At 47.1% G+C, this 23,979-nt stretch overlaps 9 protein-coding genes across 9 annotated transcripts; 2 read left to right on the forward strand and 7 right to left on the reverse strand.

Annotated features, from left to right (window-relative positions):
* Nucleotides 1-5: 5 nt before the first annotated feature.
* On the reverse strand, nt 6-1,704 carry VTN77DRAFT_4777 (uncharacterized protein; the record flags this gene model as incomplete). Its single annotated transcript, XM_069420873.1, has 4 exons — nt 6-318; nt 455-624; nt 761-1,212; nt 1,359-1,704. The coding sequence occupies 4 exons, from the start codon at nt 1,702-1,704 to the stop codon at nt 6-8; spliced, it is 1,281 nt and encodes a 426-aa protein (XP_069277540.1).
* An 819-nt stretch (nt 1,705-2,523) lies between these two features.
* Nucleotides 2,524-3,504, forward strand: VTN77DRAFT_4778 (uncharacterized protein; the record flags this gene model as incomplete). The annotated part of the gene is made up of 1 exon (XM_069420874.1): nt 2,524-3,504. One exon carries the CDS (start codon nt 2,524-2,526, stop codon nt 3,502-3,504), a length of 981 nt encoding a protein of 326 aa, XP_069277541.1.
* Nucleotides 3,505-4,119: 615 nt separating this feature from the next.
* Nucleotides 4,120-4,878, reverse strand: VTN77DRAFT_4779 (uncharacterized protein; the record flags this gene model as incomplete). Its single annotated transcript, XM_069420875.1, has 1 exon — nt 4,120-4,878. The coding sequence occupies one exon, from the start codon at nt 4,876-4,878 to the stop codon at nt 4,120-4,122; it is 759 nt and encodes a 252-aa protein (XP_069277542.1).
* A 3,020-nt stretch (nt 4,879-7,898) lies between these two features.
* On the reverse strand, nt 7,899-9,450 carry VTN77DRAFT_4780 (uncharacterized protein; the record flags this gene model as incomplete). The annotated part of the gene is made up of 5 exons (XM_069420877.1): nt 7,899-8,209; nt 8,290-8,744; nt 8,822-8,945; nt 9,023-9,146; nt 9,217-9,450. 5 exons carry the CDS (start codon nt 9,448-9,450, stop codon nt 7,899-7,901), a joined length of 1,248 nt encoding a protein of 415 aa, XP_069277543.1.
* A 2,337-nt stretch (nt 9,451-11,787) lies between these two features.
* On the reverse strand, nt 11,788-12,303 carry VTN77DRAFT_4781 (uncharacterized protein; the record flags this gene model as incomplete). The annotated part of the gene is made up of 1 exon (XM_069420878.1): nt 11,788-12,303. The coding sequence occupies one exon, from the start codon at nt 12,301-12,303 to the stop codon at nt 11,788-11,790; it is 516 nt and encodes a 171-aa protein (XP_069277544.1).
* A 989-nt stretch (nt 12,304-13,292) lies between these two features.
* On the reverse strand, nt 13,293-13,936 carry VTN77DRAFT_4782 (uncharacterized protein; the record flags this gene model as incomplete). The annotated part of the gene is made up of 2 exons (XM_069420879.1): nt 13,293-13,345; nt 13,393-13,936. The coding sequence occupies 2 exons, from the start codon at nt 13,934-13,936 to the stop codon at nt 13,293-13,295; spliced, it is 597 nt and encodes a 198-aa protein (XP_069277545.1).
* A 1,234-nt stretch (nt 13,937-15,170) lies between these two features.
* On the reverse strand, nt 15,171-15,850 carry VTN77DRAFT_4783 (uncharacterized protein; the record flags this gene model as incomplete). The annotated part of the gene is made up of 3 exons (XM_069420880.1): nt 15,171-15,455; nt 15,505-15,675; nt 15,725-15,850. 3 exons carry the CDS (start codon nt 15,848-15,850, stop codon nt 15,171-15,173), a joined length of 582 nt encoding a protein of 193 aa, XP_069277546.1.
* Nucleotides 15,851-15,895: 45 nt separating this feature from the next.
* On the reverse strand, nt 15,896-16,377 carry VTN77DRAFT_4784 (uncharacterized protein; the record flags this gene model as incomplete). Its single annotated transcript, XM_069420881.1, has 2 exons — nt 15,896-15,999; nt 16,071-16,377. 2 exons carry the CDS (start codon nt 16,375-16,377, stop codon nt 15,896-15,898), a joined length of 411 nt encoding a protein of 136 aa, XP_069277547.1.
* A 4,739-nt stretch (nt 16,378-21,116) lies between these two features.
* VTN77DRAFT_4785 (uncharacterized protein) lies at nt 21,117-21,774 on the forward strand (the record flags this gene model as incomplete). Its single annotated transcript, XM_069420882.1, has 2 exons — nt 21,117-21,441; nt 21,494-21,774. The coding sequence occupies 2 exons, from the start codon at nt 21,117-21,119 to the stop codon at nt 21,772-21,774; spliced, it is 606 nt and encodes a 201-aa protein (XP_069277548.1).
* Between the last annotated feature and the right edge of the window lie 2,205 nt (nt 21,775-23,979).

Genomic DNA, 23,979 nt, shown 5'->3' on the forward strand with positions numbered 1-23,979 from the left:
CCAATTCACCCATCTACTTCCCGTATCTTATACCCCATCATCTCATTAGACGGCACCGCCCGCTCATCCTTCATTTTCAACGCCGTTTCCACCCCCGCCGCCGGCACGCGGTACTCGAACCGTTTCCCGTCCGCCGGAACCTGTCCGTTGGGCAGCGGGTACGGGAACGTGAGGTACTCCGGTAACAGGCCCAGCTGCACGAGGACGGTCGCCTGGTCCCAGGAGATGTGCTCGTGGTACAGTCTGTCGCCGCGGATGTTGACGACCGAGGTGAATGGGATGCGCAGTTTTTTGTTTGTTGGGGGGACACCGGGGAGGCTGGATAGACGCTCACAGTGAGGGATGTATTGTTAGCTGGATAGTCGTATTTTCATAGCATGAATGCGTGTGTTTGTCAGGAAGGTAGGGGGAGTGTTGTGCTTGAGCACATGCGATGTAGCGGGTAGATACTCACAGCCAATCAATCTGCTTATTATGGGTGAGACTGAAGATAAACTCGTCGACAATCCGGTCGATTCCCACCGTCCGGCTGATCAGCTCCAATTCCGTGTCATCGGGATTGTTGAAGATGAAGTGGTTGCGGTAGAAGTTGGTCAGCGCGGCTCGTCCAATTCCGCCTGTTATCTATACCGTCACTGTTAGTATACTACCCATTTTTATTTTTATTTTTTCCATTTTCAGAGGATGATCTTTTTTTTCAGGGTTGTCGTTCCACCCATCCATTATGATTTCAAATCTATGCGATGAAGTGGATACTCACCGTAGGAATATGGTTCACATATGGCTCCTGCACCATCGTACCCATAGTCTTCTCCACCGACCGATTCGCAAACTCAAACGACGTGTGCTCTTCCCAGATCTTCTCCAGGTCAAAGAAGGGACCATTCATGTGCTTTTTCAGGAACGTCAGCGTCCTCGTGTGCGCCACACCGGCCGACGAGAGACGGAAGTCTGGATGGCCGGGGACGATGAACCCTGCTGAGGTGGCTTCTGGATACGCATATGTCGATAGACTGTTGTCGTTGTCCTGCTTCTGGGCTGCTGCTGGTCTGTCGCGTTTACCGTGTAGGTGGAGTAGAGTCGGGATACTATCTGGTAGAGTCCACTCGTCGTCGTATGTAACGGTGGCTACAATCTGTGATTGATAGGCAAGAAGAGTATCATGGAAGCTCTGCCCAAATTCGGAACCGTAGTCTCGCGTCGATCCGTATACTAAGACTTGTCAGCAATCATTCTAGAATACATATACGTAGTTCTGATGATTCATCAAAGAAGAGCTACAAGATTGAATTGAACAAAAGGGAGAGAAAAGAAATGAAAAGCAAAATAAAAATATAGAAAGAGAGAGAAACTCCCACCAATCAATCCCACTTTATCCTTCACATCACATTCCGGCAGCTCGACAAGCGCATCCAACGCCCGCTTGAACGCAGCATCGATATTCGATCCCTCTTTCGAGGAACCAACTTCGTCCCTATCACTGGTACATGTAATTTGGACAACGGCGTACCCTTCTTCAGCCCATTTCTGCCGCGGATCTGGATCTAGCGTCTCATTGCTGGACTTGAACTCTTCGTAGCCTGCTGGGAGGACGAGGAGCAGGCCCGGTCCATGGCCGCGGCGGGAAAGCGGGGGCTGCAGGACGATGTTTGGCGCCAGAGTCACTGCAGGGGCTGACGGGAGGGGGACGGGGGGTTCGTCCATAATTACATAGGTATGCTGAGAAGCTGAATTATATATATTATGTATTTTGTCCGGTATATATACCTATACTATCTGCGTTCGTCGCGATCCTCAAATTAAAAGAATGGGGTTTATATCATGGCTGCCCTAATTGGCTGTCCTGTCAATCTAACCCCGCTTTGGCAAAATATATAATTGAAGTCATTGAAGGGGAGCCACCAGCTCAAGTATATGCAGTTCTCTCTCACAATTATAGTATAATTAATTTCCCGTCGCAATAATCATGTGGTATTTTCTAGTTCCACTGTCGCAAATCTAATTTAAATACGTAACTAGGGAAGACTATGAATGTTCCTGATTCGGGGTTAACAGGGCATCATATGATCCTTTTCTTCTCTTTATTTTCCACTTTGACCTTTTTATTGAAGTAAACCTTTTCGCTGTAAACTGTAAAGATTGTCTAAGAATTAGGTTGTTCCCAAACCATGGAAGCAATGAAGTGACTTACCTACCTAGTAGGTAGGTAGTCGGGAATTTATTTAGATTTAGAGCAATGCACGTGACCTGAAGCTTCCCCGGTCGAGTTTCTCCAGTTTCTTTGAGATAGGTGAATAGCCTTTCTTGCACAGAACTGATTGTCCATTGTGGACGCCTCAGCTGCAGAGGCACCGTCCTCTGTCTACATTCTATTTCTCCCGTGATCTCCGCTGCAGCTTCTCCAGACCTTGCTTGTTGATCTCCCAACTGTCACCTCGCAGTCAAACGTGACTCAGTCAAACCTCGTCTGCCGCTCCTGCTAAATACATTACTTCTTACTCATACAACTACCAAGTTGAAGCCATGAATGCACGGGTTTTCGAAGCTCTCGACGGGCTCGAAAGCAAACTCAGTGCCCTCCTGTCGTCCCTCACGACCACCCCCACGGCGGCCAGCGCGCCCGCCGCGGCGGTCGCCCTTCTCGAGGCAGACGACGCCGTCTCGTCCGCGCTGGACACCCTGCGCACCCATCAGGCGAACTACGCGAAGATCCTACGACTGCGCGCAGAGGCAGAGAGCTTAGAGGAGCGGATCAAAAGCACGGTACGCGACATCGCCGAAATTGAGAAGGAGATCGCGGTTACAACTGGCCACGATGATGACGACGATGAAAGCGACACGGACAGCGAGAGCGAAGATGAGGATGAGTGCTACGATGACGTAACGACGCGACCGGGCCGTGGTAGACATGGCCGCAAGCGAAAAGAGGTGGATTACAAACTCCTGCTGGACTTTGCCCGGAGGATCAGCAAGTACAACAAGCAGGCGGCTGCCGATGCTGCTGCGGGGGCCGGTGCTCCTGCGATCAAGAAACTTCAGAGGGATGGCGATGCAGAGATGACGGACGTCAATGGCGACGCGCATGCAGCCCCGGGCGAACCTGTCACCAACGTCACGAGGGAAGCAGTTCAGTGGTTGGACGAATCGGCAGATCAGGCACGCCAGGTGTACATGATTCCCTATCCGAGCGAGGACCGGATCCGAATGGGCCTGATGGGACAGCTACAGCTGGCAGCATCAGAGGGCCGGATCGACCCCGAGAAGGAGGCTGAGAGGATGGTGCAGGAAGCTGAAGGCACTGGGGCTGCTGGAGGCATTCCCGAGCCGACGGAGGCAGAGCAGTGGGCTGACGAAGCGCGGCAGGCAGCGGCCCACGTTGGCTCGACTGTCATGGAGGGAGCACCAGAGCCAGGCGGTAGAGTTATGAGAGGTCCAGTTCCAGTACCAAAGCCAAAGGCAACTCTTGATCTGGACCTGTACGACCCGGATGATGACGATATATGATTTTGTTACTCGCTCCTTTCATAATCATGAAGGGCCTCGAGGCTCAAGATCGAGCAGGATGGTGGAGCTCGAGCTTTCAATATCATGCTCAACACTTGACCAGGCGCGAATCGCTCATCTAGAATATTTGAAGCTAGTCATCTACTCAGACCATCTTTGAATACTAGAGAAATTGCTCGAGCAAGCGGTTGAGTCTCCGCATATTATCAACATGTCTGTTGCATTCACAGAACATAGTCAAGCTCCAACTGGGTTATATCGTCCAGTCGCTACTCTTCATGCATATCGTCCATCACATACTATGAACCTCCGACCTGGCCGTCCACTTCCTGCAATGCTTGCCGAAGAAATAGAACGGGATGGCGAACAAGCACCACAGCACGAGCAGGCACATGTTCATCATGATTGGGGGAACGTATCCGGCCTGTTCGATCCAGGGCGTGATGAACTTGCTGAAGCCGTAGCCCCAGAGGTTCTTGTTGACTGTGATGGCGACGAAGACGGACCCCGCGACGGGCTTGTAGCTGTCGACGGCGTAGGTGCTGGCGATGGCAGGGAGAGCGGCCACCTGGATGCCGGCTGCGGTGTAGCCGATGATGACGATTGCCTGAGAGGTCAGCATGTCGTTGAGTTAGGGAAGAAGGGGTTGTTTACCCTCCAGTCCCACTTGTACTGATACCCAAAGGCGACGATGAAATTGCCCAGGATCGCGATGATCACGTAGGGGATCATGGCCGGTAATCGCATCTCCGGCTCTCTGATCCCGCGGTTCCTCTTCGTCGCCCGCATCGACACCCAGTCGGACAGGGGCCCGTTGGTCGCCAGGCCGATGAATGCGCCGATCAGGATGGCAAAGTTGGTGAAGCCGATCGACTGGCTGGACCAGTTGTATGGCGGGGCGGCAAAGGCCTCGCTCTGCGTGAGATTGATGGTCAGGAAGCAGCTGGCTGACCACGAGACGATGAAGGCGGATAACTCGACAATCGGGTAGAGATGGAGCTTCCATGGCACCCAGAAGGTCAGGAACAACGTCTTGAGCGGCTGGGGAGATGTCTGCCAGAGGTGGAATTGCTGCTTGGAAGGGTAGCCCCGGTGGAGGAATGGGTCCTGCGCGACCTCCTCGACCGCCATGTTTCCCTGTCTTTCCTCTGGCTGCTTCTCGGAGTCCACTCCGTCCGGGGAAGAAGGTGTTCCTTGATGGATGTCCTTCGGATGCACACGATGCCACTTAGTCTCTGGGAAGAAGAAGATCAGCGGCACGATGACGGTAGCAAGCAGAGCCACGTTGAGCCACCAGAAACTGCGCCAGCCGATGTGATATGCCATGGGGCCTGAGACGATGGGTCCGACCTGATGAGAGTCAGCTGTGTCCATTTACTCGTTTTATGAGTCTTACCATGAGAGAGCCGAAATAGAACGTGAAGTAGAGGGTATTGTAAGCGCCTCGCTCGTGCAAAAACTGGGTGTCTGCGATGACTTGCGGTTGGATACTCTAGAAGCCGTCAGCCGGATACTTTAAGTGAATGAGTGAGAGGTTTTATTTTCTGCTGAGAAAAAAAATCTCCCATGAGTTAACGTGCATACCTCTGCAGGGCCTGCACCAAAACCATTCAAGACACACGCTCCCATAAAGCTGCCGTACGTGGTCGCTTTGGCACGCCATATATTGGCAGCCAGGCAAATGGCACTCGAAAAGATCAAGACGGGTCTTCTACCGAAGGTCTGCGAGAGCGGAACCCTTCACCATCTATCAGCTTGTGTTGTCTGCAGGATAGGAGGGAGTACCAGAAGAAATTGCTGAAGCCAAGCACCAGGATGCACACGCCAGTCAACTGGACGACCGACGCCAGGTCACTGTCGAACGCCTCCATGAGGTTCGGAAACATGGGTGCAAGAGCCAGGGGACCGAAGCCCTGGATGAACGAGACGGCTGTGGCCAGGGCATTGGTGCTAAACTTCCAGTACCGGTTCCAATTCTGCGACATCCCCCAATCTCAGTGGATGCAAGCCTTATATGGACCGATGGACTGGACCATGTAACATACATACAAGAGGATCATGCGGGTCATTGGAAGGCTGGGGAACAAGCACATCGTCCGACTTGGCAGACGATTTGACGAAGTGATGCGACCCGACATCGGTCATGATCTCTGTTCCGGGGTAGATTTTTGTACCGAGCTCTGCTTCGAGCCTGGTTGTCGAGTCATCAAGTTAGGAGGGATATTTCCTAGCGGAACAGCCCTGGTTTATGTAATGTGTGTATGCACTTACTGTCGGAGCGTCTGGATGATCAATAGTCAGAAATTGTCAATACTAGATGGATAGATAGATAGGTGCAACAACTTGCCGTTTCATCATAGTTCATCTCCATGTTGGGCGGACGTCGATCGATGTCGACCGGTGGGTAGTTTGCACTGGAGATGAGATCTTGAGTAAACTAGACTACTGACTTGACCGATAAGTCGACTGTAAGTTTACGACGTCCTTTTCTTTCGCTCTAAGGAAGCAGTCGTATGATTTCACGAATTCATGAAACTATTCTTTTTAAAAGAAATGAAACTGCACTCGTGCTCACTCAGTCTTTCAAGTTCAATCAGTGAGATCAAATTCAATCAATTCAACCAAGTCCGCGATCGAAAGAAAAGAGGCCCATCTAGCTGACGACAGTCCAGTCACGATTTAAATAAATAGATTAAACGCAGTGAGCCGCCTCAACAAGGTGAGCTGACCTATCAATGCTCGTCATACTACCTAGGTACTACTCCGGAGTACAGTTTATTATTAAATGACGCCAGTAACAAAGCTAAGTTTCGTTATTATTTTTCTCCGTATTACTCCGTAGAGTCCGTACGTAGTACGGAGTAGTATGGAGTAATACCTCATAGTTAATAAGTTATGACGGATTATTCGCAGATCCACTTTCTCCAGACCCCGGATTTTGCCCCCATTCTCTCCACACACTCTTCTCCACACAAGTCTCTCCACTCCACTCTTTCTCCGCTCGTGCTTACTACTCCGTACTCCGTGCCTACCTACCTAGGTAAGTAAGTACGTCAAGTGCACTGCCTTACAAACGGACATGTCCGCTCGCAGACAGCGGTGCAATTCCGCATCTGGATCGAGGCCGGCAATGGGATGCGGCAGATCTCGACGTAGGTATGTATGTATGTATGTACTGTATACCTAGGTATCTATGTAATGTACCTAGGTTGGTAGGTAGATACTGGTAGATACTGTCCAGTACGATATCGTATGCATGTGTGTACAGTGATTAGCAGATAAGATATCTCCATGCTGGAACGAGTAGCCAACTAACGAACTGACTGACTCTCTGTCTGTCAGCAGTTTCTACCCCATGTTGCTCTGAGCAGCATAATATCCCTATCTACCTAGATATGTGTACATGTACTGTATGTACTGTACATACATGTAGGTCATTAATTAATTCGTGAACCTATCTATAAGTGCGGGGGGAGGGGGTTCGGGATCCCGTCAGAATGGATTATTACCCCGTCTCCATATGTACTGTACATACTGTGCCTAGATTCTGTTTGTCCGTTTGCCTGTCTGTTTAACTGCGAAATAACTAACCACACTACGATGTTCACTAAATTCAATCCAATCCAATTCAACCACCAATAAACAGCACTTAATGAATGAATGAAGGAGCCTGTCAGTCACCTGCTAATCAATCAATCAGTAGGCTCTGCCTACAATACATAGGACTCACCACTGCAACTGCAGCTTACCTCGGGGAGGAGGGGGGATATATCCCGGGGAGGGGGGCGGAAAAACAACACCCACGCGGTCAATAATCTGCTACCGAACGCATGGAAATTGAGTTGAAGTGGTGCCTCTGCCCAGGGCATTTCATTTCAGATATTTTTCTGTCTGGACCCTTGCTTGAAAATCATAACAAACTCAATAATTCATATGGTACAGATTGGAGAAGAAAATTAATGAAATTTTTTTTGCTAGTATTGAGGAATATTAACAAATTTCTTTTGGCAATATTAACATAGGAACTTTAAATATTCGGACATTCTTGTGTAGGGTTCGTTATATTTTATTAGAAGCATTTTTTTCCCCCGTATACACGCGCACAGCTGGATAGAATAGCATAGACATAGACATAAACTATGCCAAATGGCCCATTTACCACCTATGATACCTAGGCATTAGTCCAATGTAACATGCAATTCGCCGGTTCTTAATCACTAGCGTGATGACCATCTTCCCGCGAGAGAAATGGTTCTAGTAAACATTTACCCTTGCAGTAGAGGTCATCTTCAACAAGTACCTCTCTCAGAAAGATATCAAAACCTATATTAACGACTGCTAGGATTACATAACCCCAGCCAATACCTTTCTTCGTCACTTCACTAGGCCAGGCTCTACTTGAGCACCGCCTGAACCGCCCCGTAGTTCGTGCCAGGAGCAGTATACGTCTTCTCCAGCCTCAGTCCAGCCGCATCCAGGAGCTGCTGCCAGTCTTTCTCCGTGCGCTCCGCACTGCTCACGGTCATCACGACAAGATCCATCCACGCGGTCTCCATATCCGCTCCAACAGGGGGGACGATGTTTTCTGCAATGACAATTCGCGACTTTCCGGGTTCCATTGCCGTGGCGGTGTTCCGTAGAATGTCGATGCAGATGTGGTCTGGCCAGTCGTGTAGCACGCGTCGGATGTAGTAGATGTGTGCTCCTGAAAATAAAAAGTGAGGAACGTCAGCAGCAGTAACTCGTCGTGATTGATTAGATATGTGCTGTACTGTATGTGCATACCTTTGACAGGCTGCTTCTCAAAGAAGTTATATGCACACTTCTCGATTCGGGAATTTTTCAGGTCATAGGTATCTGCAAGCACCTCAGGACGATCCTGCAGGACCAGACGACCCGGCACATCGGCCAGCAGGTGGTGTATTCTCTGCAGACAGTGCCCTTTGCCCCCTCCAATATCGACCACCAAGATACTGTCATCACTCGTCTGGTACGGACTCAGCAAGGCCCGGAAATCGACGATGTCGACGGACCACATGCTCGACTCTGTCTGTGCGCCCATCCCGAGGTTCAACGCTTTCACCCGTTCGGGATATTGGGCAAGATGCTCCCAGACGGTTTTCCCCCCGGTTTGGTGCGCGTATGTGTATGGGTTGTCTCGCTCCTGAGAGGGGTTCTTCCAACCTGAAGCGGGCAGGAAGTCATGCAGCTTGATCCATGGGAGGAGGAAATCATCCGTCCTGAGGAGAGCTTTGGGTTAGACGGGTCTCTGAAGACAGGGCGTACTGTACGGTACATAGACAGGGCTGATACGTACACCAGAGTGAAGAATGATCGAGCTTCTGGGACCAGAAAGATTTGCGAGAATGGGGTATGCGCGTATTCTTCCTCGGAAACCTGTTTGAAAGGGCCGACGATCGTCGCAACCCTCATTAGACGAACTAAGTAAACACCGTTAGATAGAGACTTCAGTATACACAGACATTTAACTCTTAGGATAGAAAAAGCTTTATTTTACTGAGCAGTTTCTCATCAACACGGAGCGCTTCAGCAAGTTTGGTAGCGGTGATCGAGCCGTCAACGGGGATCTTCTCAAACGCTCCCATGGCAAGAAGAGACCTGATGGCGGCAGTTTGCGCGCCCTGGATTGCGTACATAGCTAAGTCAGTTGCTCATGCATCGTTGGCTGTGATGTTGATCAAGTGTACCTACTTTCTCAATGTACTCATAGAGGGTATCCAACGGCCCGCGAATCGTCTGGAGGAGCCTTGTGGCGTCCATCACTAAGGCATTATGCGCAACAGTAACACTCGCCTTGTCGGCAACGCTTTCGCTTCTATGAAAGCGCTTGGAGACGTCCTCATACGAGGCCAGTTGTTCTCTGACTTTCTCGAGGCATCCGTGAATCGCAGATGTTCGTTGCGCGACGTCTTGTTCTAAATACATCGTGATTAGAGGGGAATTTTGTACAAACAATATACGACTTGGCTAGGGACATAAGAATGTGGATGTGAATAAATTGGATGTGAATAAATTATCAGATGGATGAGGAAACCCTCTTTCTACCTGAAATAATAATAAGTGCCCATGCCACGTCACGCCATGACTGCTTGAATCATTGTATGTACAGTACAGTACCCCGCCTCGCCTATGCAGAACTGCATATTAAACAAAAATCCCGCATTGTACCACAGGCTCTAGGTCTGTCTGCGCGATCCCTGTTGGCACTATCAAAAAAATAGATAGCTCCCTGCCGCCCCAAACCATCCATGGTCCGGATCTGGATTAATTACCTGTTATTGTCAAAAATAAGACTAAGCAGCTAGCCGTAAAGCTTTAGTTAAGGCCTCGCCAGGGCATGGAGGCTGTGAACAAAGCATCTTATCATGCACTGGGCGAAGATATTGGACGTTACTCTCTTTGATAATGAGCTCTTTGCTCAGCGGCGTTGCACCGTTCTAGGAATATTCTGAAGTGGTTCCGGAAGGGTGGTTTGGTTGGGGTTAAAGGGTAGTCTCTGCTGAGTTTGCATTATATCGACTATGACTATCTTCAGATCCAAATAGTTCTTATTATAGGGTTTTTTCTTAAGAAAAAAAAACTATAATAATGTTATTTAATAACAGAAATAGTATAAAATTGCCTTAGTTGTCTTAGTAGCTGTTGTTACTTAGATACACCGCCAGTACATAACATACCCTTTGGAATCCTACTAGATGACTTCTGTTGAAATTCATGGCATACCAGTCCAACTGGATTCGGTAGTCATATAAGCTGATGTGATACATCATATTGGAAGCCGAATACCCCGCTTCTCACAATAAGGCTTATACGCGAGGTCTCCCACATCTGATTAGAATCAAGAATCAAGTCTCCTTCATATCATCATATTCGTCTTCCATAATAGTGCTTGTAGAAGCTTCTCCCCTACATGCTTATAGCCATAACCTCAACAACTTCGACAGGTTGGAAGAAGAAGAAGAAGAAGAAGAAGAAGAAGAACGGAACACAAACTTCGCTTCTAGGGGCAAGAAAGCAATAAATCAAAGCGACAAGAATATTTCAGTGGAGCTGAGGTAAAACACGACGATAATAATACTTATATCAAATAGCAGGATTATACTGTATTAAGATTTTACTTTGGATTCTGAAAAGAGGTGAAAGGATTCCGGCGGTGCTAGCACTTCTACTACTTAGGGTTTCGCTCGACTGATCTATATAGACAAGGATTTCAATAGACAGAATTTAGAAATACTGAAGAAAAACCTTACAAGACCATCGTGATGATTACATCAACAAGTCAAACTTAATTTTGATATTCCAGATAGAACCTGAGCAACAACCCTGCGTATGATTGTCAAATTCCTACTGCAAAATGGGAAAAAGACAAAATCCAGGAAAGGAAAGGAGAGTAAAGAGCTAAAAAGGCATTAGATCAAGTATGTAATAGCGATATCATGGTATTGATAACACAAGAAGCCTTTCCAAACCCTCCGCCAACTTATTTATTAATATATGATTCCTCGCTATACCGATGATTAGGACGCTTTGTTTGGATCTTACGTGTATCGCGGTGTCGATTTCTTGTCGTAGCACGACATGAGCATGAGCTATTTGATTGAATTTACCAATGGCTGCAGGCGCGTAAGCAGCTGCTTTTTTCTTTCCTCTTTCGGAAGTTGGTTTGCTTTCCATCCGAATGAGATGAGGATATGTTCTATGCTAACTTGGTTGGTGGATTATATATCGTGGGAGCAAGATCAGAGACTGAATTAGCACAACGTATATGGGCAGAGCAGTTTGCTTCCTGATCTGCTCAAACTGTCTTCTCTATATACAGTGGACTTGACAGATTGGTACGACATTCCCTACCTAAGTCACTCTTTCTATCTATTTATACATACCTCGATATATATATCGAACTAGCCATTCTTTTGTATTCAACTCGCGAATACAAGTTTCACGTGATATTTCCTACCTAATTCGAAGGTTCTATCTCGTAGCGCTGTTATAAAAAACTCATGCATCAACTATCATGTCAAGAAGGGTATAGATTTTTTTTTAAAAAAAAATCAGTATGCTCCTCCTCCTTTCTCCCTTAGCCTTTATCTACTCCTGTTCGAGCTCACACTACACTGTGAACATCATGCTAATCTCAGGGACTTCATAAACAGATAGAATATTCCGTAGAGATTAGTTCAGTTCAGTCCACGACCCCTTAAGTCACATCAAACATCCCATCTCCCCCCTCCTCATACCCCCCAAATTCAGTCCTTCGTTTATTCATTTATTCTCCCACCCCCTCTGACTAATCACAACCCGATACCCATCCGGATCCGCCACCGTCACTCCCCACTGCTCCCAGTACGGATTGCGCGCGGTGACTCTGGTCCCGCCAGCGGCGAGGAGGCGTTTGATCACGACGGGATCGATGGGCCCGTCGACATACAGGACCAGAAGGTCCTCTTCTGTCGGCGACGGGGAGATGGTGTCGTCGTGGACGAGCTCGAGATGCCATGCTGCGCCGGGCCAACCTAGCATGAGCAGATCGTCTTCTTTATGGCCGTGTCCAGGACTAAGACCCTGTGTTTTGGCCGCTGATGTGGGTATGGACGTGGACGGACTCTTCCGAAATAATACCTTCAGACCCAATCCATTGACATAGAATCGCTCTGCCGCGGCGAGATCCCGGCTTGGTCGAGCCAGGCGGAGATGGCTTGTTGCGGAGGGAGATTTTCCAGTGTGGTCTTTGTCTGCGAGGGGATTTGGTGGGTATTGAGTTGATGTTGATGTTGACATCACGTTTGGATATGTATTTTTTTTTAAAAAAATAAGCCTCTATAGGTATTCTTGCCCTTGCGCGTAGCCGCACTCGAATCCGTGAACCTGCGCGCTCGCTCAGAAATTTAGAATATTGGTAGGTAGCATAAGGATATCTTCTTTCCGCAGGTATCGACGGCCAGGTCAGGTAAGTCGAAATGAAATATACCTTCGAATAGGCATATATGTGCATGTGTTCATGCTCTTAGAGTGAGACCAAGCAAATATACATCTATGAGAAATGGCCCTGTCCAGATCCCTTCAACTTACGTAACCCTGATTAGAAATATCAGCAGAAAATTAGGTTAAGCATGAGCTTGTTTCTTTTTTCCTCGAATGAGAAGAAAAAGAAAGTTTCTTTCTCATATTATTATTGGCAATAAGCTAAATTTACCCCGCATGGGACCTCGTATTTCACATACGATGATTCGCTGTTGACATGTCAGTGCTATTAATTGAACCCTTAAATATATAGACATGAAGGCTATTGCTCGAAGAAATATTAATTAATAATATATGAATTAACGTTGGATCACAGATCTATCGATGTCGTAATCCGAACCGTTTGCCGCGAAGCAGAGGTAGATGTCTCTCAGTTTTCTTTAAAGAGCTTTTTTATATTAACATCCAATCCGGAGACGACTGTGCAAGTATTGCCTCTACAGAAGATATTTCCTTGAGCGACTTTTACGCTTGGAATTCTGGTGTCGGTTCTTCGTGTCAAGATTTGTGGTTAGGTTACTATGTCTGTGTCGGGGTAAGCTAAGCTGCACAAAGCAAAGATGAATAGTGCGTAGTGAAGTACCTCTGTATGAAAGTGATTATAACGGAATAAAAGAGTAATTAATGAGTTTCCTGCAAGAACTTGACTTGATGTCCGGGTATGAACAAGTGCTGTTTGAACTTTGGAGTAGAATCACTCCGAGCTATCATTGACGCTTCATGATAAAATTCTGGCTTCGGTCTGATTACCACAGCTTAAAGCGGCTAAAATTTGAACCCTCCTTAGCAGCGTCACGCTCTGCAGCAGTCAACAATGACCCATCTTCGTAGGGGAGGGACAAATACCATCAAGCTTTTCTGCAGCCTCTCTCATCACAGTAAACGCTTTCTGGAAGAAGGGCTTCACCTCCGCCCACTCTTTCACGTGTCGGTCGTCAACACTGGCCATTCTCCTCATTTCCTCGAGAGGTGAAGGCGTATGGGTCATGCCGGGAAGCTGAGGGTCAGCGCCATGCTGGAGGAGCAGCTCGACCACGGGAAGGTTTTCCTTGAGATACTTGAAGTCTGCGAGAGTATGCTCGACGGAAAAGTGGAGAGGTCGGCCGTGATTTCTGCGCGGATCGGGCTCGTGGTCGAGCTCATTGACATCAGCGCCTGCCTCGATCGCTGCCTTCATGTTTGCGAGCTTAACCTCAATCGGGTGATCTGAGATGGGTTCGTAGAACAAAGGAGGTCGAGATTTCCACACCCAGTTACTCTCAGGCATGTTCCATATCTCAGCCATTTTCTCAGCCATTGTCTTCCCAGGCGTGTTCGCTATCTTGGCCATTTTCTCGGCTGCTGTCTCAGCCGTGTTCTCTTTCTCAGTCATGTTCGCTTTCTCGGCCATACAATCAAAATTCAAATAGAATATCTCTAGAATGGATGAGGCAAACGAAGAAGGACGAAGTTGGAAGTTTGATGTTTGATGATGTTGGAAGCTTACCCATTGGGTGTAGCACGGTGCCCTCACATGACCAGCTAGCTGAATCAGCCCGTATAGGTAGAATGGCCATAATAGAGCTGGAACCTGAACCCTATCTTATACCTAAAGGAAATGGTTAAAAGTTTTTTTTTTCTTTTAGATTCATACCTTTATATAATACCTACCTAATGTTTGAAGCAAGCACTTCCCCCCAGTGAGCGCTGCTAACTTGACACTATTACTAGTAGTCTTCTATGCAAAAAGCTTCATCCAGGCCATCACATCACCTCATTTTTGCTGCTCTTGCTTGCTTCCTTCTTGCTATCCTCACAAGTCTCTGGTACTACCAGTCTTAATAATCCACATGAGCTGGCTCCTGTTGTTGGTGATGGCATTGATGATAGTCCTGGGCAGCATTGCTTAGTAAGGATTTAGCTTCATGCTACACCACATATATTCTGTCAGATGCGGCAATTATCTGACTCGTATGTAATGTACTGATAGTGTTGGAATGTAATCAACCTATGGGTGTGTAGTAGGTGTTGAAGTGTTGGTTCAACCAACCAACCAACCTACCTACCAACAAACAGATCAACCCTGCCAGCAAGCGAGCTGAACAGAACACAGTCTAAGAGACTGGACTGAGCTGACTCGCTACCATAGGTTCAAGACCAGCATATATGTATAGGGTATCTACCCCGCTACAGTACCGGTCTAGGAGGTTCATTCGAAAGCACTAGAACTACAGTAAACGGCACGAGTTACTTGGTACATACACTCTTAGTGACGAACAACTGACCATGTCCTCCCTGACATACTACTCCAGACCTGGCCTTGGCCAGCAGTTTCGCGAGAAATATGGCTTCAGTGATGCCGTTATCATAGGTGATCGGATGGAGGTTGCGGGGCAGAGTAAGTTACTACCTCTATAGTCCGTGAGTCGGGGGAATCGACGCCTTTTACAGCGTCAGTCAATGTCACTTTCAGCCAGGATCCATTAGTAAGGTAGATACTATTAACTATTATAACCTATTACTTGCATCTTGAATTGAACAACTGTCTAGAACAAGGACCTGAGATAGTCATTTAACTTCAATTTTATTCACGATGCGATGAACGTTTGCTTCTAGAATGGATGATACATGCGACCGGCCAAGCACTATCTAGAACGCAAAAAGAAGCTTCTGGATGTTGGTGCTGCCATCGCTAGCAAGGTATCGGATCCCTTCTCGGTCCTCCATGATCTTGTCAATATATTCAGCCATCCCTGAAGCATGCAATATCTTTGCCAGTGCTGCGTGCGTTTGAAGAAGTACACGGCTAGGAAGCTCGACTTCAGCATGTTTTTCAAACTTGACAGAGCATTTGGCTGAGGCGAATCTCTGTCCAGGATTGTCGGGTACTTTCTGCCGAGAGTGAGGATTTTGTACTCATTTGTATCGCCCTATCAAAATTAGTACGTATACCACTAGGTTGAGATGGGAAGGATGTACAAATGGTGAACTTGAAGTTGGCTCAAAAGCAAGGGTGAATTCGCCAAAAGCTTTGTGTGTAACAGAGTACAATGTCATCAGATTCGTAGGGTGATTGATGTCGGTTGGACCAAGCTTAATACCGGGGAAGCACTTAGTCAAAGTTGCCCATATCTGTGTGACTTTATGGTCCTAGAACGGGTCAGCAATTTATAGGAATAGAAAAAAATTGTTGACAAACCTGCTGATTGTTGTCCCACTGGCCAATTGAAAAGGGAAGTATATGAGCCAGTTCTGTGGGGCCTGAAGGCCCTGATCCAGACGTCCCAATTCCTACTACAGATGTATCAATGACACCTGTGGCCATGCAGCGAAAATTGTCACGCCGAAGACAAAGTTTCTTAAGCTGGCTTTAGCTACTTCTGCTGGGGGACTTATCCATCAATGCCGCGATTTGTTCCACTGCATCATGATACGGGGAAGGCGTAATGGCTGGCGGGAGGGCTCTGGCTTTCACTATGTAGAGATGCAGAAGTTAGGACTCGGTGCAATTCAGTAGGCAAAAGGTCAAAGATAGTTGACCTCACTTGGTACTAGAATGGAGGTCAGCAGATGGCTGTAGAGGCTGTAGAGCGTCTTGTCGTCAACAGTATTGGCAATGAATTCAGCAAGCATCTGTTTGCCCTCAGTTGGCAAGAAGCGGAGAAAACTCGACAAAACTAGTTGAGTGCGATCCTCGTTATTTCGAGGATGGTAGTGGGCGACTCTGTCTTCTGCGGCGCGTTCATCAAACAGAGATGGGACGGTGCTCAGCTCACTTTGACTGCTGAAGAAGCTCGCGACCATGACATCTGGGACTTCATCTTCGAGTTTGTCTTTGGGTGCAGTTGCCATATTGGGCAGCAGATAGCGCGTGGTGAGGCCGGTGGTGAGGCCAAAGGAAACGAGTGAGATTACATGGATAGGTTGAGGAATCAGATGTTGACGGGATGTTTAAGCCTTCGAAACCGCGCTCATTTTAAGAGAGCCTCATATCAACACTTGATAAGGGACAAGGCGACCTCCAGTATCTATGCTGTACAGAATCTGGGCGAAATCTAGGTGCGGGCTGTTAAGAGGAGAGGCTTGTTATTCGCTATGTGGCCTATATGGGCCGTGGAGGGCTCTATCTAGTGGTCTGCTGATCACGTGGTAGTCAGTCCTTTGCCGACCCAGGGATGGACGAGCAACAACACACTCTGCATCTTTTCTTTGTTAATACAATTTACTTACCTACTCATGATACCCCATTCTTTTGATGGATCAATGCCTACCTACCTACCTACCTATCTATATATCTAATCTTTTAACCTGTACTCCGTCCCCAGCTGGCAAAGACCCCATAACAGGCCTTGTCCCCCCGACCCTCGAAGAAGAAGTCGCCCAAGCCTTCGCCAACATCAACGACGTCATCCTCTGCACGCTCGAGCAGGCCAACCACCCCGCAGCCAAGGACTCGTCCAAGACTACTGGCTGGGACCGCGTCGTCAAGCTCCGGACATACCACGTCAAGCTGTGGAGACGCGCGAGCAGATCATCGAGCTCATGGTGCGGAACGTGAAGAAGTGGTGTCCGAAGCATCAGCCGACGTGGACGATGTTGGGGGTGGAGTCGTTGCCGTTTGTTGAGCAGCATGTGGAGATTGAGGTGGATGTTTATTTGGGTTGATGGTCGTTCTTCTGGTAGAAACCGGGGAACTCGCTGAATGGGAGGGAAAGGGTTCAATGGAAGTTGAATGTGGTCGTCATGGATATATTCATTATTTCTTTTCCCGCGTCCCTTCCTGCATGAAAGGAACGATTCTCCGTTTAGGGAAAGGAAATAAAGCGATGAAAGTCAAGCATCGGTACTGTCCCAAGTGAGGTAGTGCTTCCATACCATCATCACGACTTGTGGAAGACAAGATGGAGTGCAAGAAAATCAGATGAGGTGTCCAACAAAATGAATAGACATCTCGACTTCTTCCAGTATTGGCATCAGCCTGGACGACGTCCTCTTCTCGAGTGTCAAAAGCGCATCCACTTGTCTGCCCAGCTGTCAAGCAAAACGACAGCACTGGAACAAGCTGCAGTCAAGGACGTCCTGTCTGAACCATTAGACAAGCAGACTCTTACGAGGCGAGTGAAGACAAGGCAGATGCTGACACGAAAATCGCGGATTGCAGTCTCAACGGTGTCTGTAGTGCGTACTGTCAACGCAAGATCAAACATCGCATTCATTATTGATGCCACCGAGGCAGGGTCCGGAAAAGGGCATAGGCCTGCGCTCAAGCCATTCATAGCCTGTCGACGTTGGTTCCTCATGAGTGAATAATAATATTATTTACTCCGTACAATCGCCTGACCGACAAGGGACGTATAGCTCAACGTTGCGGGGGAAAAAAAATAAAATAAACGACCAGGATCGATTCCCCGGATTTTCGGCGATAACCGCGGCTCTCATAAACTGAGGAGCCTAGCAGATGTCCGTGCGTGCGGCGTAGCTTTCCCCCATGTCGTTGAAGAAGAAAAGCAAGAACTGATTCGAGCCAGCGAGAGAATTATTTTTTTTTCCTTCTCATTGACCTGACCTGTCTTTTCAGCCATCTGCAGAACGTTGGGTGAAGGTCAAATGGCGTTGTAGGTAAATAACACGCATCCAATACAATTTGGATGATGGGAATAATATGACCTGTTGGTCGTGGGAATGAGGCATTTTATTAAGAAGAGAACAGAAAAGTCGGTGTGACGTCTGCTATGTTCGAAAACACTCCGCTGTTGCCTGCAGGCTGTTTGTGAAAAAGCGACCAGGTTGTTATTATGGCGCATTGATGTGGGGGATTAACAAAAAAAAGGTTTGACCCCGCAATGGCAGAAGCTGATGGAGTACTCCGTAAGTGGAGTATTACTTTACCACAGCGTTCTTCAAACACAGATACGGAGTAGTTCAAAGACAGACCAGAAATCAAGGCATCTTATTTTATGGCCACAAATTAATTTGCGCACCATGCATGCCCGAAGAAAGGCTGCACCTGTCGTCATCAGTAGCTGCTCGCGTGCCCAGCTGGGCGTCACTTGCATCATCGCGCAGCATGGAAGATCATAGTACTGAAGCAATCAGGATGGGTTCATCTGTCGAATTCTCCAGTCTGACGCAGACAAGTCATCTAAAAGGATCCATTGGATCCATTCTGCGTGAGACAAGACAGCAGTTCGTCTCCATTCGACGCCACTTCTCCAGTCTTGTGTGCGTCGGAGGTTCGTTCTGTAGGGGCCACGCTGCAGGTGCTGTCTGGTCGGAGTTAAGCTTGTACCTATTTTTTTTAAATAAAAAAAATAAATAAAAAGAAAGGAAAACAAAAATGAAAATGAAAAAGAGAAAAATCTCATTGGACAGTTGGTCGATTCCTGTTGTTTTCTTCCCTCGTATCGCTCTTTCCCGGGTGAGAGTTCCGTGAGAAGGTTAGTTTCCTATTCCGTATAGACTCTGAGACATCTCTCTTTACTGGTCTGAGCAGATTGGTGAAGACATGGTTAAAATTTTTAAAAAGGGGATTGATATTTACACCACCTCAATTACTAATTACACCACCTCCTAATTCACTTTGGGAAAGGTCCGAAATCACCTTACCACCAAAGTTACTAGTGAAATTGACCGTAAATTTTTCATTTCCGAACTGTAATATGACACCCCATAGTGAAGTCCCTATAAAGCCCCCGCGAAGCCTATATAGCCCGGGGAGTCTCCATGAAGCCTGTACTAGCTATAGAGTCCCTAGAAAGCCTAAAGCCTAAAGCCTATAGTGAAGCCTAGAGCCTACAATGAAAAGCCATACTAAATTTTTACCCTTTGAGGCTTTATAAAGGCTCACATTATAGGCTTGCAGAGGGCTAAAGGTCTGGAGCATCTAGGTATAAGGCTTTAGGGGTGCAAAGCCTATAAGAAACCCCATAAGCCTATAGCTTTTAGCTATAAAAATTTCATAGTTATCTGACCTTACTACCCCTTCAAGCCGCCCGAGTAGAGTGAGGGGTTCAAGGCTTGTGTGGTAATAAAAAATTAATATTATGGGTGTCATAGTATGGTTTGGAACATGAAAAATTTATGATCAATTTCACTAGTAAATTTTGTGGTAAGGCGATTTCAGACCTTTCCCAAAGTGAACTAGGAGGTGGTGTAATTAGTAATTGAGGTGGTGTAAATATCGATCCAAAAAAAAAAAAGAGAGAGAGAAATTCAACGAATAGAGGGCATCTTTTTAGATATCGAGTTGAAGGTGAAAACAAAGACCGACCAGGATTCGAACCTGCAACCTCTAATCCGTAGAAGGTCTTACTAATATGGAAAGGCATCTCGGCACCTGACGTAGCGAGAACCCCCGAACAGGAAAGGGAATCGGAATGGCCGTGCCGAGTGGGCAGGCACTTTGCCCGTTGTGCTGTGGCGGCCGGCCGGCCAAAAGTCAAGAGGCGACAACTCTCACGATGATTGCTTGCCTCTGCATGCGAAGAGGGTCCTGCACGGGATGGTTCATTCACCGTTCGCACCCGGAGCGTGCTTCGGGTTGTCTCCGTACGGAGTAAGAGTACACCGGTGGTCGGTTTGGGAGACAGCCTGACAGGCTGGCAGCGACCAGCGTTGGCAAAATGGACGAGGCGATAAGCATGAATCAATTGAATAGATAATGAATCATTATCGAGATCCGGGCAGGAATGTCATTGTCGGGGAGCTCCTCCGCCTAGACTGGAGAAAAGTCTAGAATTGTTCGACTTGCAGCACACTGACGACCCCAACGCCTCCGACAGGATATCATTCCTGACAATTCATTCTGTGGCACTGTGGTGGCTGTTGTGGCCATGATTGGAATTCTCATCTAGATCGCAGACATGGGTTTGCTGCAAGGGGATCCCGTGGTGCGCTATTTTATTTCTAGTCCAGGACGACCAGACAATGCAATTGTTATGCAAGTCTGCCAGAGATTCAACTCTTGCGTCGCAAGTTGCGCACTGTCCTGGAACCCGTTCTTTTTTTACCTTTCTACCCCATACGACACACCTGGTTGGGCAGGATCTGGGGGCAGGATGGATGCAACTGGTGCAATCAAGCATCTCGTATAGAAGATTAATTCAGAATTAGAAGATAATTCAGAATCCATTCGTAATTCAAATTCATGGTACGTTTAATTGGTTCCGATAAGGGTCATTTATCCACGAATGGGTCGCCCTCCGCGGTCCCACGGGCGCGATTGGAATGAGTCGAGAAGCATCGTCATTTCTAGCCTCTCCGCGATCTCATCCACGGCATCGCCGCATTTGGCCTCGCGGCTGTCTCGGCCATCCCTCTCCCCCATTACTCCGTATCCATACCGAACCGTATTTCACTCGCTGGTCCCCCTCACCTTCGTTTCGATGGTTCCTTTCAATTGCTTCCGCTCGTGATCCTTTTCCTTTTCCTTTCTCAATCCCAACCCTCTCCACTCCTTTTGCTGTGCCTCTCAGCCAAACGATGGTAGCACCTGGATTCAGTATACGACGCTCTCCCGCTTCGTGCTCGCATATCCTCTCCTCTCACGCCCTGCCTCGCCGCTGTCCGCTCTCGTAGCCGCGTCGACCGACATGACGTTCCGAGATCGAATCCGGAGGGCCTTTCGCCGTTCCTCGTCCAACAAGGAGAATAACAACGGCAAGCCCAAGATCGAGTACTACCGACGCGGGGAGGTCCCCCGCTCCAAGTATCGGGGGCCCGTCGATCCCGAACACCGGAGGAAACTGTACGCATGGAACTTTGCAGACGCGATGGCGGACCGTCGCCGTTCTTTCGACCTGGACCTGTCGCCGTGTACCAGCATTCCGGAGCAGGCGCCTAGCACGGACGAGGAGGTCACGGAGAGCGAGCCCGAGGTCGAGAGGCAACGGCTCAGTGTGCCTGTGCCGGGAGGAGGTAGGGAACACGCGATCTATTCAGCTGGGAGCATCGATTAATTGTCGTGCAGGTTCCATTACCGTCTCCCACCACGAGGTGGCCCCCTCTCCATCCGTGGCCACGGGGTCGCAATCCTCCACGGCCGTCGACCCGGAGAGCTACGGCTCGTCGCTGACATTGAAAGAGAGCTGGGACTGGCCCATGACGAAGAAAGACGCGTTGAGCTCGTTGAAGGAGGCGATGCGTTGTACGTCCCCGACCCGGCGGCGGACATCCGCTCCGGAGAAACGGCTGCCGTTTGCACCGGAAGACCTGAGCCGGGCGTTGAACGCGATCCAACTGTGTTCGTAATCGCCTGGTGCGGATTACAACAATCCTTCCGTTCCCACTATCCTATCCTACTGGAGGACGAATGGCCATATTCTCCTCCATCTATCCTTCTATCCTTCTATCCTCTCCTTCAAGTCTCGTTACATCCTTATAATCTCGACCTTCCTTCCGTCACCTTTTTAATCACCTACTCTCCTTACCTTCTTATTTTTCCTCTATCTACACCCCCGAAAGGGGAATGCGACTGAACGAACCGAGAATGATAACATCGGCCAGAGAAGCTCGAAGATGGCGAGCATGGCCGTTTTGCATGGGCGGGAAACGGCGTTTGACTTGAGTCAACTGATTTATTATTTTTTTAGTAGCTGCGGACATTATCCTGTCCAGATCAGCATTGAATTGCACTTGGGATTCTCCAAGCGAAGATTTTTTTTTGCCATTTGAGACTGCTGCTGCGTCGATCATAGACTGGGCTGACTTTTTCGTTTTTTTTTTGTTGTTGGCTTGGCTGGGTGGATAGATTGATTGATTGATCGATTGATCGATAGACACAGATTCGTTTCGTATTTCTGCGTATCTACCAGATCATGTATATAGAATTGTAGATTGATCGAATGTAAATCTGCTAATTCATGCACTTTGACTTCCTCCTGTAACAAACTAACTATTAATAAGCTGTGAAGTAATTATTCATTCTTCTAGTATTCATTGTGCAGTAAGGTTAGTATCTCCTATTGATTTGATTGTCTGCTTCTACTGAGTGCTATGCTTCTATTATTTATTAAAGACTTCCACAAAGAAAAAGAAAAATGCAACCCACAAACCACTTGAGTCAGTCATCAGCCATCACTTGATGCTTAGGTAAGCATACCACACACCATCCATATCCATACTGGACTGGGGGGTTCTAGGCAGAAATTGTCATCTGTTATGAATGTTTTTTTTTTGTTCTTTTGGACAGCTTTGCAATGGACAGACAACATAAGTATTATATATAAGGAAATAGTAATGTAAATGAATGGTCATTTGACAGTGAGGGTTACCAGTAGTGAAGAGTTTTTCTTTTTTTTTTCTTTTTTTTCTTTTTTTTCTTTTTTTCTTTTTTTTTTTTTGCAAAATGTTATCTATCTAGGAGAAACGGCGATTTCCATACGGAGTAGAAAAATGTGAAATTGTAATTAAATTATAGGAAAAACGTCAACATTTGCGAGTAGTTTGTTTTTTTTATTTTTCCCCCTTTCCAAAAAGTGGACTATCAAGATAGTTATCTTTCCACCACAATATCACATCATATCGAAGGATTTGTTATACATAGATCGTTTATATAGTTGTAGTTGTTAGATTAGATTAGAGATAGAAACCAAAGCAAAGCCTCATATTCATATGAATTCTTGCCAAAAACGTAATCTCATGATGTCAGATGTATGTAGTATGGTAGAATTGTGCAAGTTGTATGTACTTCAAATCCAGCCTCAGGTAAACAAAAAAAAAGGAAGTAGCTAGTTAATTTTTTTCATTATAAACGTTAGTTTCGGAGGCACTGTTTAGCAAGCAAGGAGAGATTTATTTTAAACGTTTATTTTCATTTTAAAGTTGACTTTTTTTTTTGCCAAGTGGTTGATAAACCATTTATAAATCGTTGATTAACGTTTCTTTTTTTTTCTTTTTAAAAAACCTGGGTGCTCCCGTATGGATGAGTAACCTACCCTACCTACCTACCTAGATAGGTAGCATACCGACCTGACCCTAAGCTCAGGGGGGAAGCGAGAGACAAGCTAATCAGAGAGAGAAAAAAAGAGAGAGAGAGAGAGATACCTAGCAAAGGGCGTAAATAACTTCTGTATGTACAGTACATGTACAGTACATACCTACGTCCCTTAACAAAGAGATAAAAGCATCCCCGTACTGGCTATAAATCACATGCTCACCATAGCCAAAGATTTTTGTAGTATGTATCTATGCATGTACACTACAAAAAAAAAGAATATCGGACTCGACCCAAAGAATTTTAAATCAAAGTCGTAGATTATTATTACAATATAATAATTAGTTGCTTTAAACAACAAGTGCAGTAAGTTTATATAATCTATCTATGAACTGCATGGATCAATCTCGTTCATGTATTTTATTCTTCTCCTTGGAATTAAAAACGAGATCGTTACGCGATCAATCATAATTATACGTAGCATTCTAGGGAACCCGCTCAGATAATAAGTGCAATAAGTA

Source organism: Rasamsonia byssochlamydoides (assembly GCF_041956645.1).
Source record: "Rasamsonia byssochlamydoides strain NRRL 3658 unplaced genomic scaffold VTN77scaffold_33, whole genome shotgun sequence".
In the NCBI taxonomy this organism is placed as follows: domain Eukaryota; kingdom Fungi; phylum Ascomycota; class Eurotiomycetes; order Eurotiales; family Trichocomaceae; genus Rasamsonia; species Rasamsonia byssochlamydoides.